Source organism: Gobius niger, assembly GCF_951799975.1.
Source record: "Gobius niger genome assembly, chromosome: 6".
NCBI classification, from domain to species: Eukaryota; Metazoa; Chordata; class Actinopteri; order Gobiiformes; family Gobiidae; genus Gobius; species Gobius niger.
In genome coordinates this window covers 10,168,460-10,189,846 of record NC_136857.1, presented here as the reverse complement: position 1 = coordinate 10,189,846, position 21,387 = coordinate 10,168,460, and the positions used below count along the sequence as shown (strand labels likewise).

Here is a 21,387-nt window from a genome sequence, read left to right as displayed (position 1 = left end):
AGGGGGTTTCTAACTCAAGTAAAATGTAAACTTTTGTAATAAAAAAATAATAATAAAAGCCACAGCAGTTAGCACATGGCTTCTTATTTAGCAACAAAGTTGTTATAATAACTGAGAGTGAGCCTCTGGAAGCACCTGAGTAGCTTCTAGAGCAGATGGAGACATAGCATTGGTTATACCGACCAAAAAAAAACATTAAAAACCAGTAGTCCTTGAAACAATGCATTCATAAAGTGACAGGTTAATCACTAGACTAGAATTTAGACCAGGGGTCTCCAAGTAAATAGCTGGGGGCCAAAATATACCGGATGTGTATTGGATGTGTCACAAGTCTCAGCTACACTGTAGTCATAATTCATTCACTCAGCACTGGTGGTAAGCTACTATTGCTGCCACAGCCGCCCAGGGGCAGACAGTTCATTTACCACGTGATTATAATGTGTTTATATCCTGATCTCAGGGGCCGGATTGAATCATCTCGTGGGCCGGATTTGGCCCGTGGGCCGCCTGTTGGAGACCCCTGATTTAGACAGTTCAGAACAAGAACAAAACCTGGCTGAAATCAATGGGGTGGCAAGACCTTTTCTACGGCCAAACCTTTACACTGACAGTTTTTAGGGAAAGATTATGAAGAAAGACCTTAAGTGTCAATGGAATATAAAACCTAAAAATATATCTCAACTCAATAGTGCTGTAGGGATAGGTTTATGAGAAAGAAATCCTTTCTTACTCTTGGGTGATGCTTAGTCCTCCCACTTAATGTATAACGTTTTTTGATTCTTTGATTCATGTGCATGTTGTTGTGTCCATGGGCAAGGCGTTTCAATACCTTGCGTTATAGATGTGTTTATGTGATTCCGTGTTTTGTTGACACCACAATTTCAATCATTTACATGAAAACACGCTTGTTCTTTTGGTTCCCGATACTGTTCAGAGTTGGATTTCTTATGTGATTTGCATATGCATTGTTCATTATAGCGCAACCTGTGTTTCGGAAGCGCCAAGCAGGAGGATTTTGAGCACATTCAGAGGCTTATTGTCGCGGGGGGGGGGGGGGAACTTGGGATGAGCTTGTTGGTGAGAGCCCACGGTGCGGTCTGGAAAAATGAGGAAGTTGGTGTGTGTTATGTTATGCCTGCGGCTTGTGTGCTCAGATCAAAACACCATTAGTCTCTTTGTCTTGTGCCACTGTTTGAGGTGGAATCTTGGCTTGGGAATTGCTTGGCTCTTCCTTGACTCCTGCTGCGTGCCATTTGTGAAAAATGGGAGGGGAAGGATAAAAGATTGAGCCCAAGAAAAAGTTTTGACTCCCTTTTTGCATAACTTCCTCAAAAGAGTTGCATGCGTTCGTAAGACGGTGTGTTCTTATACTGTCTGAAAACTAGACTTGTCCAAAACACTGCTTTGTTATCCTCTGGAGAATTTTGTACTTGTGCTAGATTGGCCCCCTGAATTGTAATTTTTTGGCTACACAGCACCACTTTCAGCTTTTAATATGTATTTACCTGGCAACTGGCCAAACCTGAGGGCTAGAGATGCTGAAATAGCCACCCACAACGGGATTAAGGGAAAGAATGGTGCATTTACTGACCACATTGCAAAGGGAATATCGTGTAAAATATGTGAAACTGTACAAGATTATAATAATAGATATATACCAAAAGATACAAAGACAGTGAGGTATTAATTGTTGACCTGAAAAACTGTATTTGAACACTAGAAAACAAAAGGAAAACTTTTCTTTCCCAATATGGCTGTGGTTGTTTTGGTACGGCTTCTGTCAAAGTGGCCATTTGCTAACCAAAAGTTGCTTTAAGAAATGTTAAATGCATTTTCTGAGCTTGTTTTATGCCGCACTCTGCCCAGACTTCCTCTTCTGGCAGATGGAAGGTGTTCTTCATGGAGGTGCTGATTTGTATTACTACGGTGTTGCTGGATTTGGAGAAGGAAGGAAGGAAGGAAGGAAGGAAGGAAGGAAGGAAGGAAGGAAGGAAGGAAGGAAGGAAGGAAGGAAGGAAGGAAGGAAGGAAGGAAGGAAGGAAGGAAGGAAGGAAGGAAGGAAGGAAGGAAGGAAGGAAGGAAGGAAGGAAGGAAGGAAGGAATGAAGGCAGGAAAGAAGGAAGGAAAGAAAGAAGAAAAAAGTAAGGAAAGAAGGAAGGAAGGAAAGGAGGAAGGGAAGAATGAAGGAAGTAAGGAAAGAAAGAAAGAAAGAAAGAAAGAAAGAAAGAAAGAAAGAAAGAAAGAAAGAAAGAAAGAAAGAGATCTTAACACTGTTAAGAAAAAGCCTATTTTGAAGAGCCAAGATTGATTATAGCGATGTTGTATGCGTATAGCAGTATTGCATAGATAGTGTTGAATTTATACTTTACAACTGCTATTTTTACCACATCTCTGCTCTTCTTTAATTCATGTGAACCCAGAAAGTTGAGGGCATTACTACCACTACGACTAATCACTACTTAGTACTACTACCCACTACTACTCCTACTATTGGAGTCATCTGGTGCAGCGGCAGCGCGTATGAATTTTAAATGACCGGAGGCACTCAGAGGAAGCACTAATCGGGCTGGTGTCTGCAGATCAAGTGCAGTCGCAGCTCAGTGATTAAAGATGCAGTATTTTGTGCCATTTTTTCCCCCCAGTCCTGTCTAGATTTTGCAAAGCGTAGGAGCTAACATTCATTCATGATTCACAACTCGAGCTGTCTGTGTGTAAGTGTGAATTTTCTCCTCTTGTGGATGTACAAAAGGGGGAGCTGTCTATTAATGCCTTTTGGAGGTCCTGAAAATGTGATGGCAAGGGAGAGAGCGAGAGAGATGGGCTGCAGCGATTGAGGTCGAATCAACAGCCATTGTCAGAGTCACGGGGCTGAGTGAAGCCCTGGAGTGCGGGCCTTATCAACTTGAGGTGCCGCCGTCAAAGAGAGGAGAAGAGAGAGGTGTCGCTCGGCTCCACTCAAACCTGAACAAGTGTTTGTCTCAAAAATATAACAGGCGCAGAATTTCCTCAAAGTGCTGCGGTCGTGTTCTGCACTGATGAGGTGTGCGGCGGTGGCTGTCCTCAAAAGAAGCCCCATCACACTGGGATCGCACAGGGCCACCAATCCTGTCCCGCTTAAGACCTTTCTGTAGTCTCTTCAGTATACTCTGCGATATCCGTGTCATTTTACTTTTATTAATCGAGTTGTTCAAGCAGAATAACCAAGGCCATCTTGCATTTATCGAACCTGGAGCACCGTGGGTGCCGAATGAGCTGGTACCAAAAATGTGAGACAGCAGTAAAGAAAATGACTTGGTTGTCTCAGCTCCCAGCACAAATAAACAATGACAACAACTTGTTCTTCGGAAATAAATTGTCTTTTCATAGAATGGATGTCGGTCTCCGCCAGGGCTGCCCTTTGTTCCCGGTTCTGTTCATTACTTTTATGGACAGAATCTCTAGGCACAGCCAGGGGCCGGAGGGTGTCCGGTTTTAAAACCTCAGGATCTTATCTCTGCTGTTTGCAGATGATGTTGTTCTATTGGCTTCATCAAATCAGGACTTTCAGCGTGCACTGGGGCGGTTTGCAGCCGAGTGTGAAGCGGCCAGGATGAGGAGCACCTCCAAATCCAAGGCCATGGTTCTCCACTGGAAAAAGATGGCTTCCCCTCTTCAGGGCGGTGTGCTTGCCTCAAGTGGGGGAGTTCAAGTATCTCGGAGTTCGAGTATCTCAGGGTCTTGTTCACGAGTCAGGGACGGATGGAGCGTGAGATCGACAGACGGATCGGTGCAGCGTCAGCAGTGATGCGGTCACTGTATCGGACTGTTATGGTGACGAGGGAGCTGAGGCGCCGGGCAAAGCTCTCGATTTATCGATCGATCTACGTTCCCACCCTTACCTATGGTCATGAGATTTGAGTAATGATCGAAAGGATGAGATCACGGATACAAGCGGCCGAAATGAGTTTCCTTCGCATGGTGGCCGGGCGCACCCTTCAAGATAGGGTGAGGAGCTCAGTTGCCTGGGAGGAGCTCGGAGTAGAATCGCTGCTCCTTCACGTCGAAAGGAGCCAGCTGAGGTGGCTAGAGCATCTGTTTCAGATGCCTCCTGGTCGCTTCCCACGGGAGGTGTTCCAGGCATGTCCTTTTGGGAGGAGGCCTCGTGGAAGGCCAGATAAGATATAATGAATAGCAACTGAAAAAAATGTTGCTCTTGTAATGTAAACCAAGTTAAAACCAGGTTATGTGAAATACTGGCACTTGGAAAAAGATGGAAACCCAGTCCTGATAATAAAAAGTGGATCGTCCTCTCTGCTCCACTTGGCATAGAGAAATCACCCCTTTATCAATTTAACAAAACCGACATATTCACATCTGTGAATAGAAATAATTGGCATTGGGTTTGAGCAATACTTTGAGTTTCTTTTTCTTAGTTCTGCCATTGAAAACGGAGAAGAAAGTGGGTGGAATCCATTTGAAAAGGTTGTTCATTGGTACAGGGGGAAATAAAAAAGCAGTATTTTCTCTGTGTGGAAACGACTGTGACATTGCAGACATTGTGCTAACTGAACTCTAAATAACACTTTGAAAGCTGACATATTTCACCTTTTTTGTTCAAATTATAATACCTTCTTTTCTTTTCATTTTCATCACCCGCAGCTCCGTTTCCACCAGCTGCCCTCGTGACACCAAACAGTCAAACGGCCTTGTCCAAACAATAAACTGAACAACATCCACCCGTTCGAACGCTGGAAGAAAAGAGTGAAATCAAATTTTTAGAGATTGTGTTTGGAAATTGAGGGCACACAGGTGGCGCAGCTGTCAGAATGGCAAAACAAACACGCTGATCTTCCATGTTTGATCGACTCTCAAGTAATAACTATTGCTATCTGATCTGAAATGAATTGTTTGGTTCGTCAATTTAGATTCCCAAAGTTTGTCCCTGGAGCACCTTTGACCATAACTACATATTGTGAATTTTATGAGTTACATTTTTATTGAGTTTTACTTGACTGTCATTCGTTATGGCCTAAAGACACCGTGCTTGTGCTTCCACCGCAAAATGTTCACTTCCTGATTTTTAACACCCTTTTAGAGTTGACATCTCCAGTGTTTCCATCAGCGTTCGTCTAACAGATGTGAAATATGTGTTTTAGCTTCCTCAGTCGGGCAGAAAGTCAAAAATAACATGTCGGAAGCGTGAACGGATATTCGGCACACCTCTCCTCTTCATCACGATTTGGTGCAAATTAAATCTTTTTGATCCGTGAGTCGGGAGCACTTTGGCGAACTGCTGTGCACGGCAGAAGTTTGGCTGTGGCTGCTTATGTCTGGTCTGCAAATGGACGGACCAGTGAACAATTAGCAAATGTGTCGTGCTATAGTCAGAGAGCAAGTTAACGAAACGTCTTTGTGAAAGTGTAACAACATTAACAGTAAACATCCATGAATCCCTGAACCATCATCAGAGGATTAGTGTGTCCATTAGTGTGTCCTTTTGCCTCACCCACCTTTGCCTGTGAGACTGGGATGTGTAATTGATTGATTGGTCAGTGGTGGTCATCTGGAGAGGCCATTGGAATAGTTTGGCGAGCATGCTTCCATAAGTCTGTCCCAGAGCAGTAGCTTCCTTCACCCAGAATACAGACGGAATTGGGCCGGTTAGTATCGGAGGTATCTTTCATTTACACTACAATGCACATTGTGACTGCAGACTGCGGGTTCCGCTGAAAACTCTGGAGGAAGCAGCCTCATGTAAACTGGACACGGAGGGACTCACGGAGAATGGTGATGTCACGGCCCCAATTTGAACACTGATGACTAACCCACAATAGCAATACGCTTTATTTATTTTGACAGGGACAAAGCAATCTGATCCGATTAAATAAATCATTTTTATTTCGGTTGCTGGTTGAGTGAGGGTTTGAAGGTGGATCCGAGGGTTAAGATTTTTAGGATCATTGTTTAGGGTTATGTTGACGGCAAATGTGATGTAAGTTGTGTTTCAGTTGCACAGCTCTTGCACGTACACGTTATTTAGAAACTTGAGGGTCTTGGCTTTTGAAAGCGGTATCACACTGACAAAAAGGCTGCAAGCTCTCCAGTCAATGCGCTTTGAGATTTGGATATGCATCATTGGAGATAATAACTCTAACCCTAACCCCAAATGGCAGAAATCAGGTTAAGATCACGCTGTAGTGGGGAAAATGGCAGTCTTGTTTGTCCTTTGCTGAGACACTTTACTCCGTTGCTTCAAGACGTTATTGTGCGACCGTTTGAGTGCTTACGGTACTTAACACAAAGCTTTTAGACTTCTCATAAAAGTAGACAAGTAATTGTTACCATTTGAAGCTTTTGGTAGCAGCCGGCAATTTTGCCGTTCACACTGTGAAGGTGGACCGGTTTGCAAGCACTCAACAGAGGGTAGTTGGAATTGTTTTAGATCAAAAAATATATATTACATTTTGTTTGTGTGTGTGTGTAAAAAGGTAAGTCTTTTACCTTTTATTTGTATTGATTTATTTATTTACCCACAGCCGACCTAGAGCATAATGGACAGAGCGCTCAATAGAGTTGGCACTTGGAGTATTGATAACAAAACAAACAAATGTGGTCCGCTGGAGAACTAAATAAAAGCTTAATAAGGTCATCATTATCAGAAAGTTGGCAGTCTTGTTTGTCGTTTTCCAAGGCACGTAACTCTGCACTGCTTCACGGCACAATTGTGTGACTGTGCGAGTGCTTACGGTCACTTGATACGAAGCTTTCGGACTCCACGTGAAGGTAGAAAGGTAATTGCAGCTGTTTGCCTGCAATTCTGCCTTTCACAGAAGGTGGCCTTAAAAAAAGACATTCTGTTCGAGTGGCAAAAGTCAGTTTTTTTTGTGTCGGAGAAAGAGCTGCTGACAATGAAGGTATTTCCTGTTAAAAACTTTGTTGAAAGAAGAGACTTTGAGTAGAATACATGTGTCTTAAACGACTACAAAATCTAGACTTTTCACTACATGCATTTACGTGCTTGTAATTATGGAAGATGCAATAAATACTTAACCACTTTCCTGCCTTCAATTCTTCCCTGTGGTTGGTAAAGCTAACCCTATTATTTTGAGATAAATGGTTTGAATTTTTCCATTCTCTTCAGTTGTATGCGGCTATTTTCACACCATGCATTTATAAATTAAACTGTTAAAGAAGCACCTAAGAGAGATATAATTGTCAGACTTTGCACATCGCTTCTTTCACTGCAATCCATCAGAAAGCATCCATTGCCATTTATCCAAGTGGCAGGAGACGATGCGGTCTGAATTGGGTCAGGTTATGCAGAGTGTAGGGCAGTTGTGGCCGCCTTGATCCGTCTCCATTTCCCAACCGCTGGCTCTTTCCGCAGACATGAAAGTGGGCAGGACTTAAAAGCATGCATCTAAAAGCCTTCTTTCCTGTCCCATTGACTTTTCACAGGGCTAGCAAATGCGAGATTCAATTTAGGATGAAAGTAAGTTACCCAGCCTGACGGCCCCACTTAGGGTCGCATGGGTAATTAATTTATTTTGAGGAGGATAGTGCCACACGGACTCTCCCAAGGTCCTTTCGACATCATCTTAGATGGATCAAAAGGCGGCCTGTGATTGGCCACTAACCCCAGTTTGTGATGTCTTCTTTCTGAGGGGGCATGCTGCGTAATGGGGATCAAAGAAGGTGATGTGAGGGGCCACTGAGCCCAGGCTTTGGTAAAAAGCCTGGGCTTTTTACCAAAAGATTTCCTCAACCAGGAAAAGTCAGTTTATTTGCAATGGTAGAAATGCACGTTTACCATAACAAATTAAAGTGCATAAGGCAGGTTAGACTCATTTTTCACGTGTCCTTCATTAAATTACTATTTCCCTTCATAATTACTGCCCCCACTGTCATTAGTCCATCAAACTAAGTGATAATTAGAAAAAAATAAAAAATGTGCACTGTAAAGGGTTCATAACTGATCATTATCGAAATTCAGTGATGTTTCAAAACTTGAATTATAATGGTGGACTAAAAATAAATACTTATTTTTGAAGGGAAACTGCGTGACATTTTGGATTATAACGTTGCCAGCAATAAAAAAACATGCTTCTAATTACCATCTACACAGAAAATGCTCATTTTGCATTGGGGAATCAAAAAATGGATTTGGATGAGGATCTAATGAGCTGGAGACGTCCCAGTAAAGTGACACGTCAGGAAACACACAGCAAACACACGTTTGTTTGGTCATTTTAATGATAAAAAATCTCTGTTATAAAACAAATGCTTTTATTTCATTGGGTGAAATGTTAAAGCAGTACTAAGTAACTTGTTTACCATAATAAATTCTTTCCGTAGTCCCGTAGTGTTGGGGGGGCCTTTCATCTCCCCCTGGTGTCTCTGGCCAGAAAATTGCAACTTCGCTGCCTACGGGTCGGAGGCGCAATTAACACTAAGAGAATTACGACGAAGAAGTTAACAGGCTAACGGGCAAATCTAACTGTGTGCGAGCGCCACTTAAACAGTATTTACAGCCAAGTTTGAGTGAAAAAATAATGATCTCCGTTGTGTCAATAGATTAACAATATCTCTCTCTCCCTTTGTCTTTTCTGTCAGCGTAGTATTTACTCTCACGGACAATTAATGTGTAAAAAAAACGCAACATGCTACGACACCTGCAGTGGCGTTCATGGCCTCTATGGGCATGAGTTACTTAGTACTGCTTTAAATGGTGTGGCTTTAAATAATCTTTGATTAAGTACTTGTGTATAACCTAGTCATAAAGACGCACGATACAAACGCAATAACATCATAGCTAAGCATATACTTTTACTTTAATGACTTCTTAATCTTTTCATGTTTTTGATAATGAAGTGACTCAGAGCGCTCGAGTCCAAATGAATATAGAGGATTACGTCTGAAATAGGCTGCTAGTGAACAGTCTAAATATTGTTATGTTATATATTGATGTAGTTGGGTGCTGTTTTTGCAACAACAATCTGAGCATCCCATTAATGTACTGTTACATTTTTAATTCTTGCTTGTAAATAAATAATATAGTAAAGGTCAAAGTCACCTTGCAATCTATGTCTAAAGCGTCAGCGAATGTCTGGGGAACCAATGTGAAGATTGCAAGAAAAGGTTTTGGTGTTTCAAATAGATAGGCAATATTTTCCCTTGTCAATAACAAAAAAGATCCAGGGGAGATGATATTACAAATAGTTGCGCTCACAAACATGTTGAAAAGGTCGATCTGTTTTTTCCGAAGCTGCAACAAGATCTAATTTAAAACCTTCTGATATCACATAAAAAAAATGAATTCATTTTCCATCTGGCCAGAAAAAAAAGAAGAAAAAAAACATTTTTCTTTTCCCATTTTGCTTCTAATTTATTTTTTTTGTGTGAAGTTTGGTCACATTTCTACTGTGTGCTGTACTTTTCTGCACGCATGTACCACACTTGCTTCCTCGAAGGCGACGTGCCTCAAGTATCCGGGGGCACGAGAAGGGATTTGAAGTGTCTGTGTTTTATTATTAAAAGCCAACATTTACTCATGACATTTGCATCCTAATAAGTGCGAGATAGGTTAGGAACAAAATGACACTCTAAGCTCCATCTGCATAATGAGATTTATGGGCTGGAAGTGTTGCCTTTAATGGTTTAGTGCAGGCGCAGGCAGCAGAGATGGCCTGATAAATTCACTTCACCATCTGTATGCTCTGTCATGGCTTTCAGAGGCGCGCTGATAACAGCCCTGTAGATAAGTGAGAAACTATGGAAGTGTAATCTTTCACTACACTCTGCACTTTTGGGATGTGCTCTCTGTCCCCTGCTGTTATTTTTAATCCTCTTTGTTTCCGCACGCTGCAGTAGTCTAAGAAAATGGTTGTGTAGTTAATAAATACATTTTTTCTCCCAATATTCTCTAGATGCTCTCGGCAAGTGGGCGCTATAGTAGTCGGGGTTCACTCCTTTTTCGACTCTTGATACACTATTGCACTGCACAAGCCTGAGTTGACAAGCTAATTCAGTATTAATCTACTGCGTACTCGCTGATGTAGCCGCAGCAGCCCAGGGCAGACTAATGGAAGCGAGGCTGATGAACTTTGCCATCGGCCCCTTCACCACCAACCATTCATTCGCAACATTCAGTGGGTGAAGCGTCCCGCCCAAGGACAGGCAGCAGTCTGCACCAGACCACTGATCAAGAACTGTTAGGGCAACTCCGGTTCTGTTCCATGTATGGTCTGAAAGCTGATTCGCTGAGCAGCTCGCAATAGTTCAGGTGTGTGTGCCAAAACAACTCACAGTTGGCCTAAAAACAAAACGAGTGACAGACAAAATGAGACACAAACGAAGTTAAAGGGGGGGGTATTATGCAAAATGGACTTTTTCAAGCTTTACATCATGTTATTATTTCATTCCCTCATTAAAAACATGCCTGAAGTGTTGCCTTGGCTAACTCTGATGGCAGCCATTTTAGCCTCCTCAGCAGAACCCCCTCCCCACTGATGCCACAGACAGCGTGTGGAGGGGGCGTGTCGGAAAGGGACAGAGGTTCTTAAAGAGACAGCGGCCTATTTCAAGACATTTGCTGCAGCCATTTTGAGAGAGCAATTTTATACAAGGCAGTTTCTAATTTACTGCATTTACAGACCAACAGAAGGTTTGGTCATCATTGTAGTGTGATATAGTCTGGTGCTATGTGATTGAAAAAAGCATAATACCCCCTCTTTAACTAAACTAAAACCAGTGTTCTTAAAAATCAAACACAAAGTCTTTAAAGGAAAGAAAAAAAAAAAAAAATGGCGCACTGGCCACACAGACCAACACAATCCACCAACCACAGTCAAGGACCACCACAGCAAATGTACATATTGAGAAAAACACAAGTTTAAGCCTCACAAAACCACTTTCACAAAATGGAGGGAGACTGGAAGCCTTAACTGTGTAGCTCTACTTGCCCAAAAAATAATCGACAAACCAACACATAATTAAAGTTTTTCAAACACATAACGGACAACGCTATTACTTCCATAAGTATACGTTTTGGAGTGGTTGGAAAATGTGCTTCTTGTACGATAATTGCACCTTTGTCAACGTCACTGAACACATCAAGCCTATACGCTCACTTTCAAGCAGAGTGGATCAAAACAATGAAGTCACGGAGAGGCAAATGAAGACGAGATGAGAAAAGATAGTACGTTAATGCCGTGCTTAAATAGAAACATTTCTCCTTCATTCCACTCATGCTCACACTGAGAGAGGACCAGATGGCTTGAGTAACTTCTCAAAGACGATGTAAAGCTGCTGAACATGAAGCTTATATGAATCATGATCAAATGTAAATTGCAATCTTTGTTCCAAGAAAGTTGTAACGTTAAAATGTTGGCAAATCGCCCGCCGATACCCTTAGCACCAGCTGGAGACGCCCAAGAACCACCAGTTTGAGGGCCACTGCAATCAACCCAAAGCTCTGTAGACTCCCATGTAGGAAAAACAAGCTGAGCTGCTGCTGTTCACTCTCTTCATCATTTATTTAGCGTACAACGATAAACCTTATACACAGCCACAGATACAAACCCCAGCATTAGCAAGCGACGCACAGAAGATAAAAAAAAAAAACAGACGAAGGAAGACTAATTATTAAAGGTTAAGCTCATTAACACATCAATTATAACGTCCTTCAAGGCCGTGATGATGTGCTATTTTCCAATCTATCCGCAGAAAACTAAACACAACTAAGAATATTAACAGCGTGCCACTTTACAAAGTTGTGTCAGCTGTAGAAAAACATGCACATTTATCAAATAAGTGATGGCTATATTCCATAACAATTATAAGAAGATATTTTGCAATCCAACGGGTCAGTGCTGAAATGTAAAATTAACCACAAATGTACCTGAGATAACACTGGCTCATTCCGTGCCAAATCAGCCCAAAATCACAGAATCTTCCCAGGTAACCCTCTCAGATTTGGGTGTAACTTTTTTTTTTTTTAAGACAATTTACACAACATGGAGTTGTAGCCACCTTTTCTGCTCCTGGGTGCTTTTTGTGTTTGTGTGCACCTTTAAAGAGCTGTAGCTCAGTAATGGAATCATGTACAGGGCTACAATTTGTTTCACACTTAGAAGCCATATCAGTAGCCAGAAAATGTTTATCTATCTCAAATGATTTCATGGCTATAAACATTATGAGATTACGTTTAAAAAAAAAAAAAAAGGCAAGGTTTTTAACAACAAAAAAACGCATATTTATGTACACAGACAAATTTGAACATAGGATTTTAGTTTTGCATGTATGTAGATACATTTGTTTACCTCAAAAATGCTGCAGATACGTCTTCCAGTTTGAACTCTCACTAGCTTCATTTTACTATCTAAAAGGGAATATTAAATGCATAGATATTTCTTGAGATTACACTTTTTTTTTTCAACTCCTCCTTTTACAGCCTGTACTGTTTATTTCTTTTATCAGGTATATGTACTTTATTTTCTTTTTTTCCCCTTTTACAACAACAAAAAAACAACTTCTGTTTAAGAATCAGAATGACTTTATTGAGTGTCAATATTCCACCCAAGGAAGAAGAAACGTTATGATATGAAAAACAAAAACAAATGAATAACACAATTGTAAAAAAAAAAAAGAAAGAAAGATAAATAGATAAAAATTGCAATAAATATCTAATCATTCAAGACTATGAATTAAACACCCAATATTATTTGGAAAATATCCGTTCCTTGGCAGCCGCAGCACATCTGTCTGCCATCATCACCTCTTTTCTGAACGGGTTTAGGTCTAAGCGGAGATGAATGACACTTTAGTCCTTGAGAAAATCAATTGTGCTCCCTCCCGCAGGACTGAGATGGTCGTGGTCTACGTATACAGTGAGCTCTTTTATGTCTCAAATACATAATCCCCGCTGCTCAGAAGAATGTACGGCACCCCGGACAATGCTTTATTACATGGCAGGGCTGTGTCTGTCAGCCAGGCTTTTGTTTGCTTTCAAAAGGGTTCACGACGAGGAACCAATTGCCTGATGTTGCGCTCACAAAAAAACGATCCCTATTATTCAAGTTTAACCCAACAAGATGAAAGCTTAGCTCTGACACATAACTCGCTGTGGATGCTGCAGTGGAGTTTAGCTTGAATCTAAAGATATGTTTAATTGTACATTGTTGAACTGAAATATGGTCATAAAAGCACACATTTTCACGGTGTAATGGACACATTTGAGATGCTTCTCTCTGACATGTGGCCAAGCATGAGCGCATTTAGCATTGCTGAGGATCAAATGAGTCAGAGCCGTGTATTACACAGTTTTAACGTGGAGTTTAGAACAGAGTTAACCTTTTACTGAGCCGAGCACAGTTTCTCCAGTTCGGCTTTACCTGAATCTAAAAGCTTCTCGACTGGAAAGCGAAGACCTACAAAAGTGATCGGAACTTGATTTGAAACAGATCGAATCAATACAACATCAACATAAAATTGATCAATTACAGTAAAAGGCGAAAGCCAGTAAAGCTTTTATATTTAGGTAAAGCCAAACTGCTACTTGATACTTTCTACGACAAGCTTTAGTCGTAGCTCTAATTCTCTCTTTGAACCATCGCACAGTGGAGACGAGCAGGCTTGTGATTTTTACAATTCCCTCATCTTCAAATCTTAGAAGACATACAAATGTGAAGTGTCCTCATGGGCACACAGCTGCAGCGTTTACTTGTCAACTCCCAGTCAATAGTTTATCTGATCCAGCTGTTGTGTGGAGGGATTTAGCTTGCTGGACTATGCACGACTGGACTATCCATTTAGCATTAGAAGCCTCACTGACCTTGGTGTAATGTGTTCAGTTGATCTTGTGACAAAGCAGCACTTGGCGTGCTCGGATCTCATAATTCAGACCGTCCCACTTGCTCACCTCTTAAGTAATGAAGGGCGAAACTAAGCCTCATAAACTCATCCTTTGCTTATTTTATGACGTTCTGTTGACTGCGCCTTAGTTGTATCAAGAATGTATCAACATTTTCTTCAGAGGGATTATAATATCAATTTCCTAACCTGGGATACTGAATTTTGAACCCCAGCACACAAGGAAATATTTTAAATTTTGTACTAATAACAAGCTTATGAAAAAAATAAGCAAGATATTACAAATCCACTCAAAAAATATCTTTGTAACTAATCTATCAACAATATATAACCATCAATTTAAGCCTGGCTCAATCCATTATTTATATTTTGTTGCAATTAAACAAAAAACAGACAATTTTGCCATGTTTTTAAATGAAACATAAAAGATAGAAAAACTGCAATATATTTTTCTCTCATATTTATGTCTGTAATCTACAGCAAAAGGCCCAAATTCAAATTGAAAATGTATTTATTTCCCCCGATCAATGTGCAGATTATTTGAATGTATTACAGTCAGAGGTTGTAGGATCTGTTTCAGCGGATGACACTTTCTCTTTTCATATGGGCCGCTACTTTACTCCGTTGGATTGAACTGCACCAACTTGAACTGACTTGCTTGGGTGTTCATTTCAAACACATTTGAGCTTCTGAGTTAGTTTAACGTCAGATGGTATCTCCCGGTTAAGCTACAGCACAATCAATAAAAAGTGTGATGTGAAGGTTCTTTCTGATTCCAATACCTCAGTCTTTACATGGCAGTCTTTTAGGCCTGTCATAGCACAACACTGAACTCTGTCTGTTAATAGTTCTTCTGCCGGCCTAAAAAGTACCCAGCATGCCTTTGCACAGCAGTCAACAAGCTGGACTGTTCCGCACTGTGGCTGTAATATGTTACTCATATGATCATGTTTCCTTCTCATACACAGCACCTCCGGTATATTACTAAATTGGCCCCCTGGACAAGCCACTTTGGTGCAGGCCAAGGTTCACTAAGCGGTCATCTGTAAAGTATTAAAAGTGGGCTCCCAAAGATACTCACTAACCACTGATGACTAGAATCAAAGTACTGAACCTCTTGCAGCGAACACACATAAGACCTTTTTTTTTTTTTTTTTTTAAGTTGTAGGCTTGAAAGGAATCACTTCTCGCTGTGGAGATAGACAATAGGTGGATTATATTTTGGGAGGAAAAGGGATGAACTGTGGAGGGAACTACCTGCTCTGGAGAACTGGACTAATGCTGAGACCAAGCAAAAGCTAATTAATTATACATTTATAATAATGCATTGGTTTTATATAGCGCTTTTCTGGACACTCAAAGACGCTTTACATTGCACTATTCGTTCACTCCATGCTCGGTGGTGGTAAGCTACTATTGTAGCCACAGCTGCCCTGGGGTAGACTGATGGAAGCGAGGCAACCAGTCTGCGCCATCGGCCCCTCCGACCACCACCACTCGCTCACTCACGCATTACATTCGCTAGGCTTCCTGGTGTTCCCAAACGGTCTCCCATCCAAGTATCGACCAGGCCCTTCCCTGCTTAGCTTCCAAGGTCTGACGGGATTGGGCAGAGCAAAGGCGGTATGACCACATGAACTATTACTGGAATAATTCACTTCCTCCTGATAGAGTAGGTTTGAAGCAGCTGGACCTCTAATCTCTCCTATGCAGTCAACACTTTCCTTTCAAGGCCAAGCCGCGGGGCTAAACGAGATACGGACTGAGCTCTCTGGGTCATATTTTGCATAACACTGACTTTCAGGATTGTAAACAACTGCACACACATACCCCTCCCTAACCACGCCCCCGTCGCTCTGCGTTTGCCTCAACACGTTTCGGTCATCCTTCCTGTCCCCAAGAAAAAATTCTGCATGTGACCTTGTGCACTGTGTATTTTCCACGTCTTTCGCATATCTTCTTTTGTAAGGCGCATTGAGTTGCCTTGTGTACGGAAATGATTGCTTTTGGTCTCTCCCTTTATGTTTACTACAAGGACAGGCACTTAGAGGGGTTGGTCTGCTCTGCGTGTACCAGAGGTTGACTAGTCATCTTCGAGGACTGGGCAGAGCTGTACTCATTACTCAGAAAATAAGGAATAAAGCAAAACGCCACTTTGGGTATGGTTTAGATGACATTGACATGGTTAAAAGGTCAAAAAGGTTGACCCCTTTAATTCAAACAGAGTTATTTGAAATCTGCCTGTATCACTGTGTCTTCTTTATTGTGTAGCTGTGGCAAGTAAGACCTCATGTCTAAATCTCAATCCCATTGTCTTTCCATTTCACAGAAGAACAGTGAACACGTCGCACAGGACAAAGCCGACAGTCCACACCTGTGATTGGATGTCAGCTGTGTTCACCTGAGACCGTTGAAATGGAGTTGCCATGGAAACTTCTTCTGCTGCTGTCATTGGTGGAGAGTGTGGCAGGTGAGTCTCCCAAACATCCTCTCTGTTTTCTTTGTATTTGGGTAATCAGGGGCTTGTTATAGATAGATTGTTTTCATGGTTTTCAGTGGTTTACAGCTGGGGACGCCAAACCTTTTTAAACAGTGCCAACTTGGGCTTTGAGGGTGTTTGAGTAAATACCCTGGACACTTACAAGAAAGTAATTAAAATTAATGTACCTATATGTTTGCAAATTGTGATCATCCTGCCCAGAAAGATCAACCATTTGGGGGCACAAAGGTAAAATGCATCTGGACTTGATGCATATGACTCGTCCGCCCAATGAGGAATCAAGCGTAACTCTCTACGCTTGTGTGTAAATGTAGTAAGCTGAAGTGCTACTTGGAAAGCGGCTGTGAACTCTTGAGCCACAGGTTGGACACCTCTGTTTTACAGCCTCCACTTCCCACTCACATCAAATGATTTCCTGTCAAACCAACTTAAAAGTCTTGTTTAGAAATGTAGAAGTAGAAAGCGTTGTATTCATCTTTCAGTGTTAGGGAGTAAAAGCAATAAGCTTTCTACCAAAATAGAACTCAAGTAAAGCACAGATCCTCAAAAGCTCTCCTTAAGTAAAGTACTTCGGTCAGTGTAGTTTGATACTGACCATCCCTGCCAACCAAGCTCCTAATTGCAAAGTCATTTGTTTAAAAAGAGAAAAAAAAAAGCGCCTTGTTTGTTATGAGTCTAATAGAGATGGCGACGGAAGAAGTACAAAAAAAAAAAACATGCCATTGATCTTGCTTTTAATGAGCAACCTAATTTATCTCCCGAAACATTCAGGGTCAAATGCTACATCTCGTTTGAATGTCAAAGAGAGATGAATGCGCTTTTTGTGTCTTGGAAAATGAGTAATCTTTTCATGTTGCCTTTTTATCCCCAAATCGACCGCCCCTCCTCACAGTTGGCACAGAAATAATTAGTCCGCCTCCATCATGACTGTGCAGGATATTTGAGTGTTAGTCTTTTTATAAGAGTTCCACATCATGCCAAAAGCCCATATTTGCCAACATGGCATTTAAGGTTCTTATCGCAAAATCCCATAGACATCAGTTGTTGTCTAATGATGGTGCCCCGAGGGAACAGTGACTCACTTTGGATAGGAATCTGCGCTATCAGTCTGCATCATGTCCCAGTTAGGCATCCTATTAAATACATTGCTCTATACTCGGGTCCAGCCTCTGTCCATATTAGTTTCACCCTTTTTCGACAAAAAAACAAAACAGAAAAAGAGTGAGTGAGACACAAAAGGGCACTTAAAAGTATCAGCGGGTCTAGTGTTGCTTCAATTTAACAATACTGTGGAAGCAATAATTTACATGAGCAATATCCAGCCCAGTTTCATTCCTGAATGTTAAATAAAGTGCCTAAGCTTCTGCAATGCCACAAGATTGATTTCTATACAATGCTGCATTCATTTTTTTTTAACCAAGAATTTGCAACAGAATTTTCAGAACAGAAGCCTCCCCACAAGCTTTTTCAGTTTAAGAAGAGGAGGTTAAGAGGTTTGCTTCGGTTTGAACTTGGAATAATAAGTGCCAAATGTGTTTACTTAAGTAAATACATTTTTTGATAAATGCTTGTTGTGTATTTATATTGTACTGAATTATTTGCCAATGTTATCTCACTTATTTTGTTACTTTTATTTGTCTGATTCGAGCATTCGAGATTTGATTCGAGCATTTCGCAAAATGATAGGCTTCTTTTGCCTCTAATTGTTGAAAATTACATAATAATCTGCTCTTCAAATAGACAGTTTGCTGTTGCTATCGAAGCAGTTCAATTATTCAACGCATCTTGCTCGTAAACAGCCTAATCTTAGCCATAGATTCATAAAAATAGAAGCAGCACTCCACGGAAAAACGCTGCTGCTAATGCATATTTTCCTGGTTGCGTCTCCGAAAGTTCCCTTCAAATTTGCCTCATGTCAAACGGAAACACGGCTATTGTCAGCAGAAATGGCATCTCAGACATGAAGCTTTTTTTTTTGTTTTGTTATCTTCAAGAAGTCAATTCAAGTCTGTGTCTGGCAGCGACGGAACTAGACCTCTCCATAAATACACTTCCCCAATTATGTGCAAAACCTCCATTCACAGTATTTGCTGCAAATTAGTGCTTAACAATGGAGCCGGGTGCAAATAATTTCTGAAAAGACTTGTGTTGCACAGCCCTTGCCTCACTCTCTCACTCACACGCAGCTGGCAACTCACAGAACGCAGGCATTAATATTCCGAGAGGGGCAACATTACATATGCTCCACTTGCAAGACAAGTATGGTGCAATACAACCATAGACCTCCAAAGCTGAGGAAGACATTTTTTAGCTTGCAGACTTGAGATAGTGTGCTAGGTTGTGGAAATGGTAGAGGAAGAGCTATTTATCTTGATCTTGTGGAAGCGTTTTGCTTTAATAAACACTGGACATGAGCTGCGTTTTGGAGCATTGGGGCCAAGGGGAGTCCATTCCCAGAGCGGGTTCAGGCAGAGTTAACCAGCTCAACTCTCTGTCCTCCCCAAGGGGCCGGCAGGTCTGAGCAGGGGCCCGCGCTGCACCGTGTGTTCGGTCAGGGAGAGCTTTGGTCTCACATAGGAGAGTACAGGCAGTGCAGGGCAGATACGCGGTCAACCTTTGTGTAACAAGTTACTACTGCACTCAACAAGATATTAATCATTAATGCATATGCTTTTTTTTTGTTCTTTCTCTCTTTATTTGGGGCAATGCGCATTAATGAAAGAAAAAAAACAGTTGAAAACATACCGGATCATATCGTTTTTAGTGCCAAGGCAGATAACAGAAATAAACAAGATACAATTAACAATGGAACAGCAGTTTGTACAGCAAAAGAGATGTTAAAAAAGTACACCTAATGGTCACAAGACTCGTTTCCTTTAAGCCACATTTTGAAGGGATATTTCAGGATTTTTGACATAGGGCCCATTTCCTAGTTGTTCAGAGTGTTGTTGATTTCTGGAGATATGTATATTTTTTTAGTTCATGCAGTCCTTATATTTGAAGAGGTTACTGGTGCTAGGCTAGTGCTAGGCTAGCGCATGTCTATGGTAACTAGTAGCCTGCATTATAAACCTCTTCACGATCATCAGGTAATCCTCCAAACGTTGCCATATCTGATTTGTAGAAAGCTCCTTTGTGAATTCCACGTGTAGTAATGCTGCCGCAGGTAAACAAACTTCTGTCGATCCGGTAACCGAGCAGATCAACTCGCCGCGGGGTAGCTTACAACCAGGAAGCTAATGCTGCTCAAATATAAGTTATTTTTAATGCAACATTTTTATATTTAAAAAATGATTCAGTCAACACAGACATTTATATTTATCTGGTGTTATAAGTGAAGCACTGTGCTTGGGTCAGACTGTTTTTAATGCGGGCTACTAGTTACCATAGACATGCGCTAGCCTAGTACTAGCACCACTAAACTCTTCCAATATAAGGACTGCATGAATTTAAAAAAAACATATCGGGATAACTAGGAAATGAGGCCCTATGTCAAAAATCCTGAAATATCCTTTTAAGTTGAGTTTTGAATATAGGAATATTTAGGTTGTTCCACGATTCTGCTCGTAGTTGGTCCACATGAACAGGGTAGTGGTTTTAAACAAATGTTGTCACACAGGCTGCTTCAGGTGCCAGCTCATTCATTTTTCAAGTCTTTCTTTAATTTAGATAAAACTGAATTTAGGCTTTATTTAGGTACAGTATGTCTTGTTTAAAACTATAAGTTGTGATGTAGTGATTTAGCCTTAGAGAGATGCACACAAGTCTGTGCCAAGTCTAAGACAACTCTTAGGTCTCTGAGTGTAAGAGTTTTATACATGTTTTGTTCGATTAGAATTGTTATAACGTTATAAGACAGCTTTAAAAATGGGCTTTTAAGTTAGCAGCAAATGCGTGAGTTTGAGACAGTTGCAAGTCTTTAGAGCAGAGTCCGAGTCTCAAGGGCCCATGCAAATAGTCAGCAAAGATACACATTTAACAGTGGTGCAAGACTGTTTTTAATCGAAAAAGGAGGTGTTATAGTCAAGTGTATGGAAAAGCTATACATATATATATATAGCCGCAGAGCAGAATGTATGAACGCCTTTGTTGACTTTTCAAAAATACGAATAATCCTTTTGATTTGTAAGAGATGAGATAACAAGCTTCTGCAAATGGAAGCTGGCAGCACAGAGACAGTCGTCATATTTGGCAGTAATTGGAGTGTCATTATGTTCAAAAACAATTGATATAGCATACTGAGCATATATCATTTTTTTTTTTTTTTTTTTTGCAGTGCCCCAATTCCCACTCTCTCCTTCTACATAACCTCAAGCACTGGAAACCAAGTTGAAGCCAATTTCCAGTCAATTGTGCATAGTTGAAGTGCCAAAGTTGTGATATATTCCACTATAATCCCTCCCGTGCCACCGGTAGACCTTGAAGTGCCAGTTCAGAACATCGTGTCCCACACATTCAAAGAGCACCTGCCATTTTCCCAACACCACTAGCTCTGCTTTTCAATAGAATATTTTTACTTTTTTTCACCCCAAAAGACGTTATGCTTGTAGTCCAAATTACTCTCCACTACTTTCCCCCTCGCTGTGTCTCCCTCGTGCGAACATCCAGAGACGATCGGAGTTTCAAATATTGACTTTCTTCATTGATTCACCAGAAAATGCCAAGGAAGGCTTAAGAGAGCGCTTTATTTCTTTATTTATCTTTGAAGTTCATGTGAAGATGAGCAGTATGTTGGTACTCTCCCTTTCAGATTCCCAAACCATCTGAACACGTACAGTAAGCATTTAATGCCTGGTGTTAATGATTCAGTAGATCTTTATATGTGATCTACACGCTATGTAAACTAAACCAATGAGCCGCTATCACATGTAAAGAATAGCATTTAGCTTCATTTCCACAAAGCTCCACATAAATACTATTGTCCATACTAATTGTCCAATGGCAAGGAAAATGTGACAGTAATTATGCACTAAGTCGATTTCTATGTGTCAAAATACATTATGTGTTGTGATATAGCATCAGGCTAATCAGTCAGTTGT

General features: G+C 41.0%; 1 protein-coding gene across 1 annotated transcript in view; it reads left to right on the top strand.

Annotated features, from left to right (window-relative positions):
- cntn3a.1 (contactin 3a, tandem duplicate 1) overlaps positions 1-21,387 on the top strand; it is a 140,684-nt gene that overhangs the window by 3,316 nt on the left and 115,981 nt on the right. The window contains exon 2 of the mRNA XM_079558591.1: positions 16,178-16,318. Coding sequence (XP_079414717.1) covers positions 16,264-16,318 — 55 coding nt within the window. The 5' untranslated portion in view covers positions 16,178-16,263. The remainder of the gene's footprint in view (positions 1-16,177; positions 16,319-21,387) is intronic.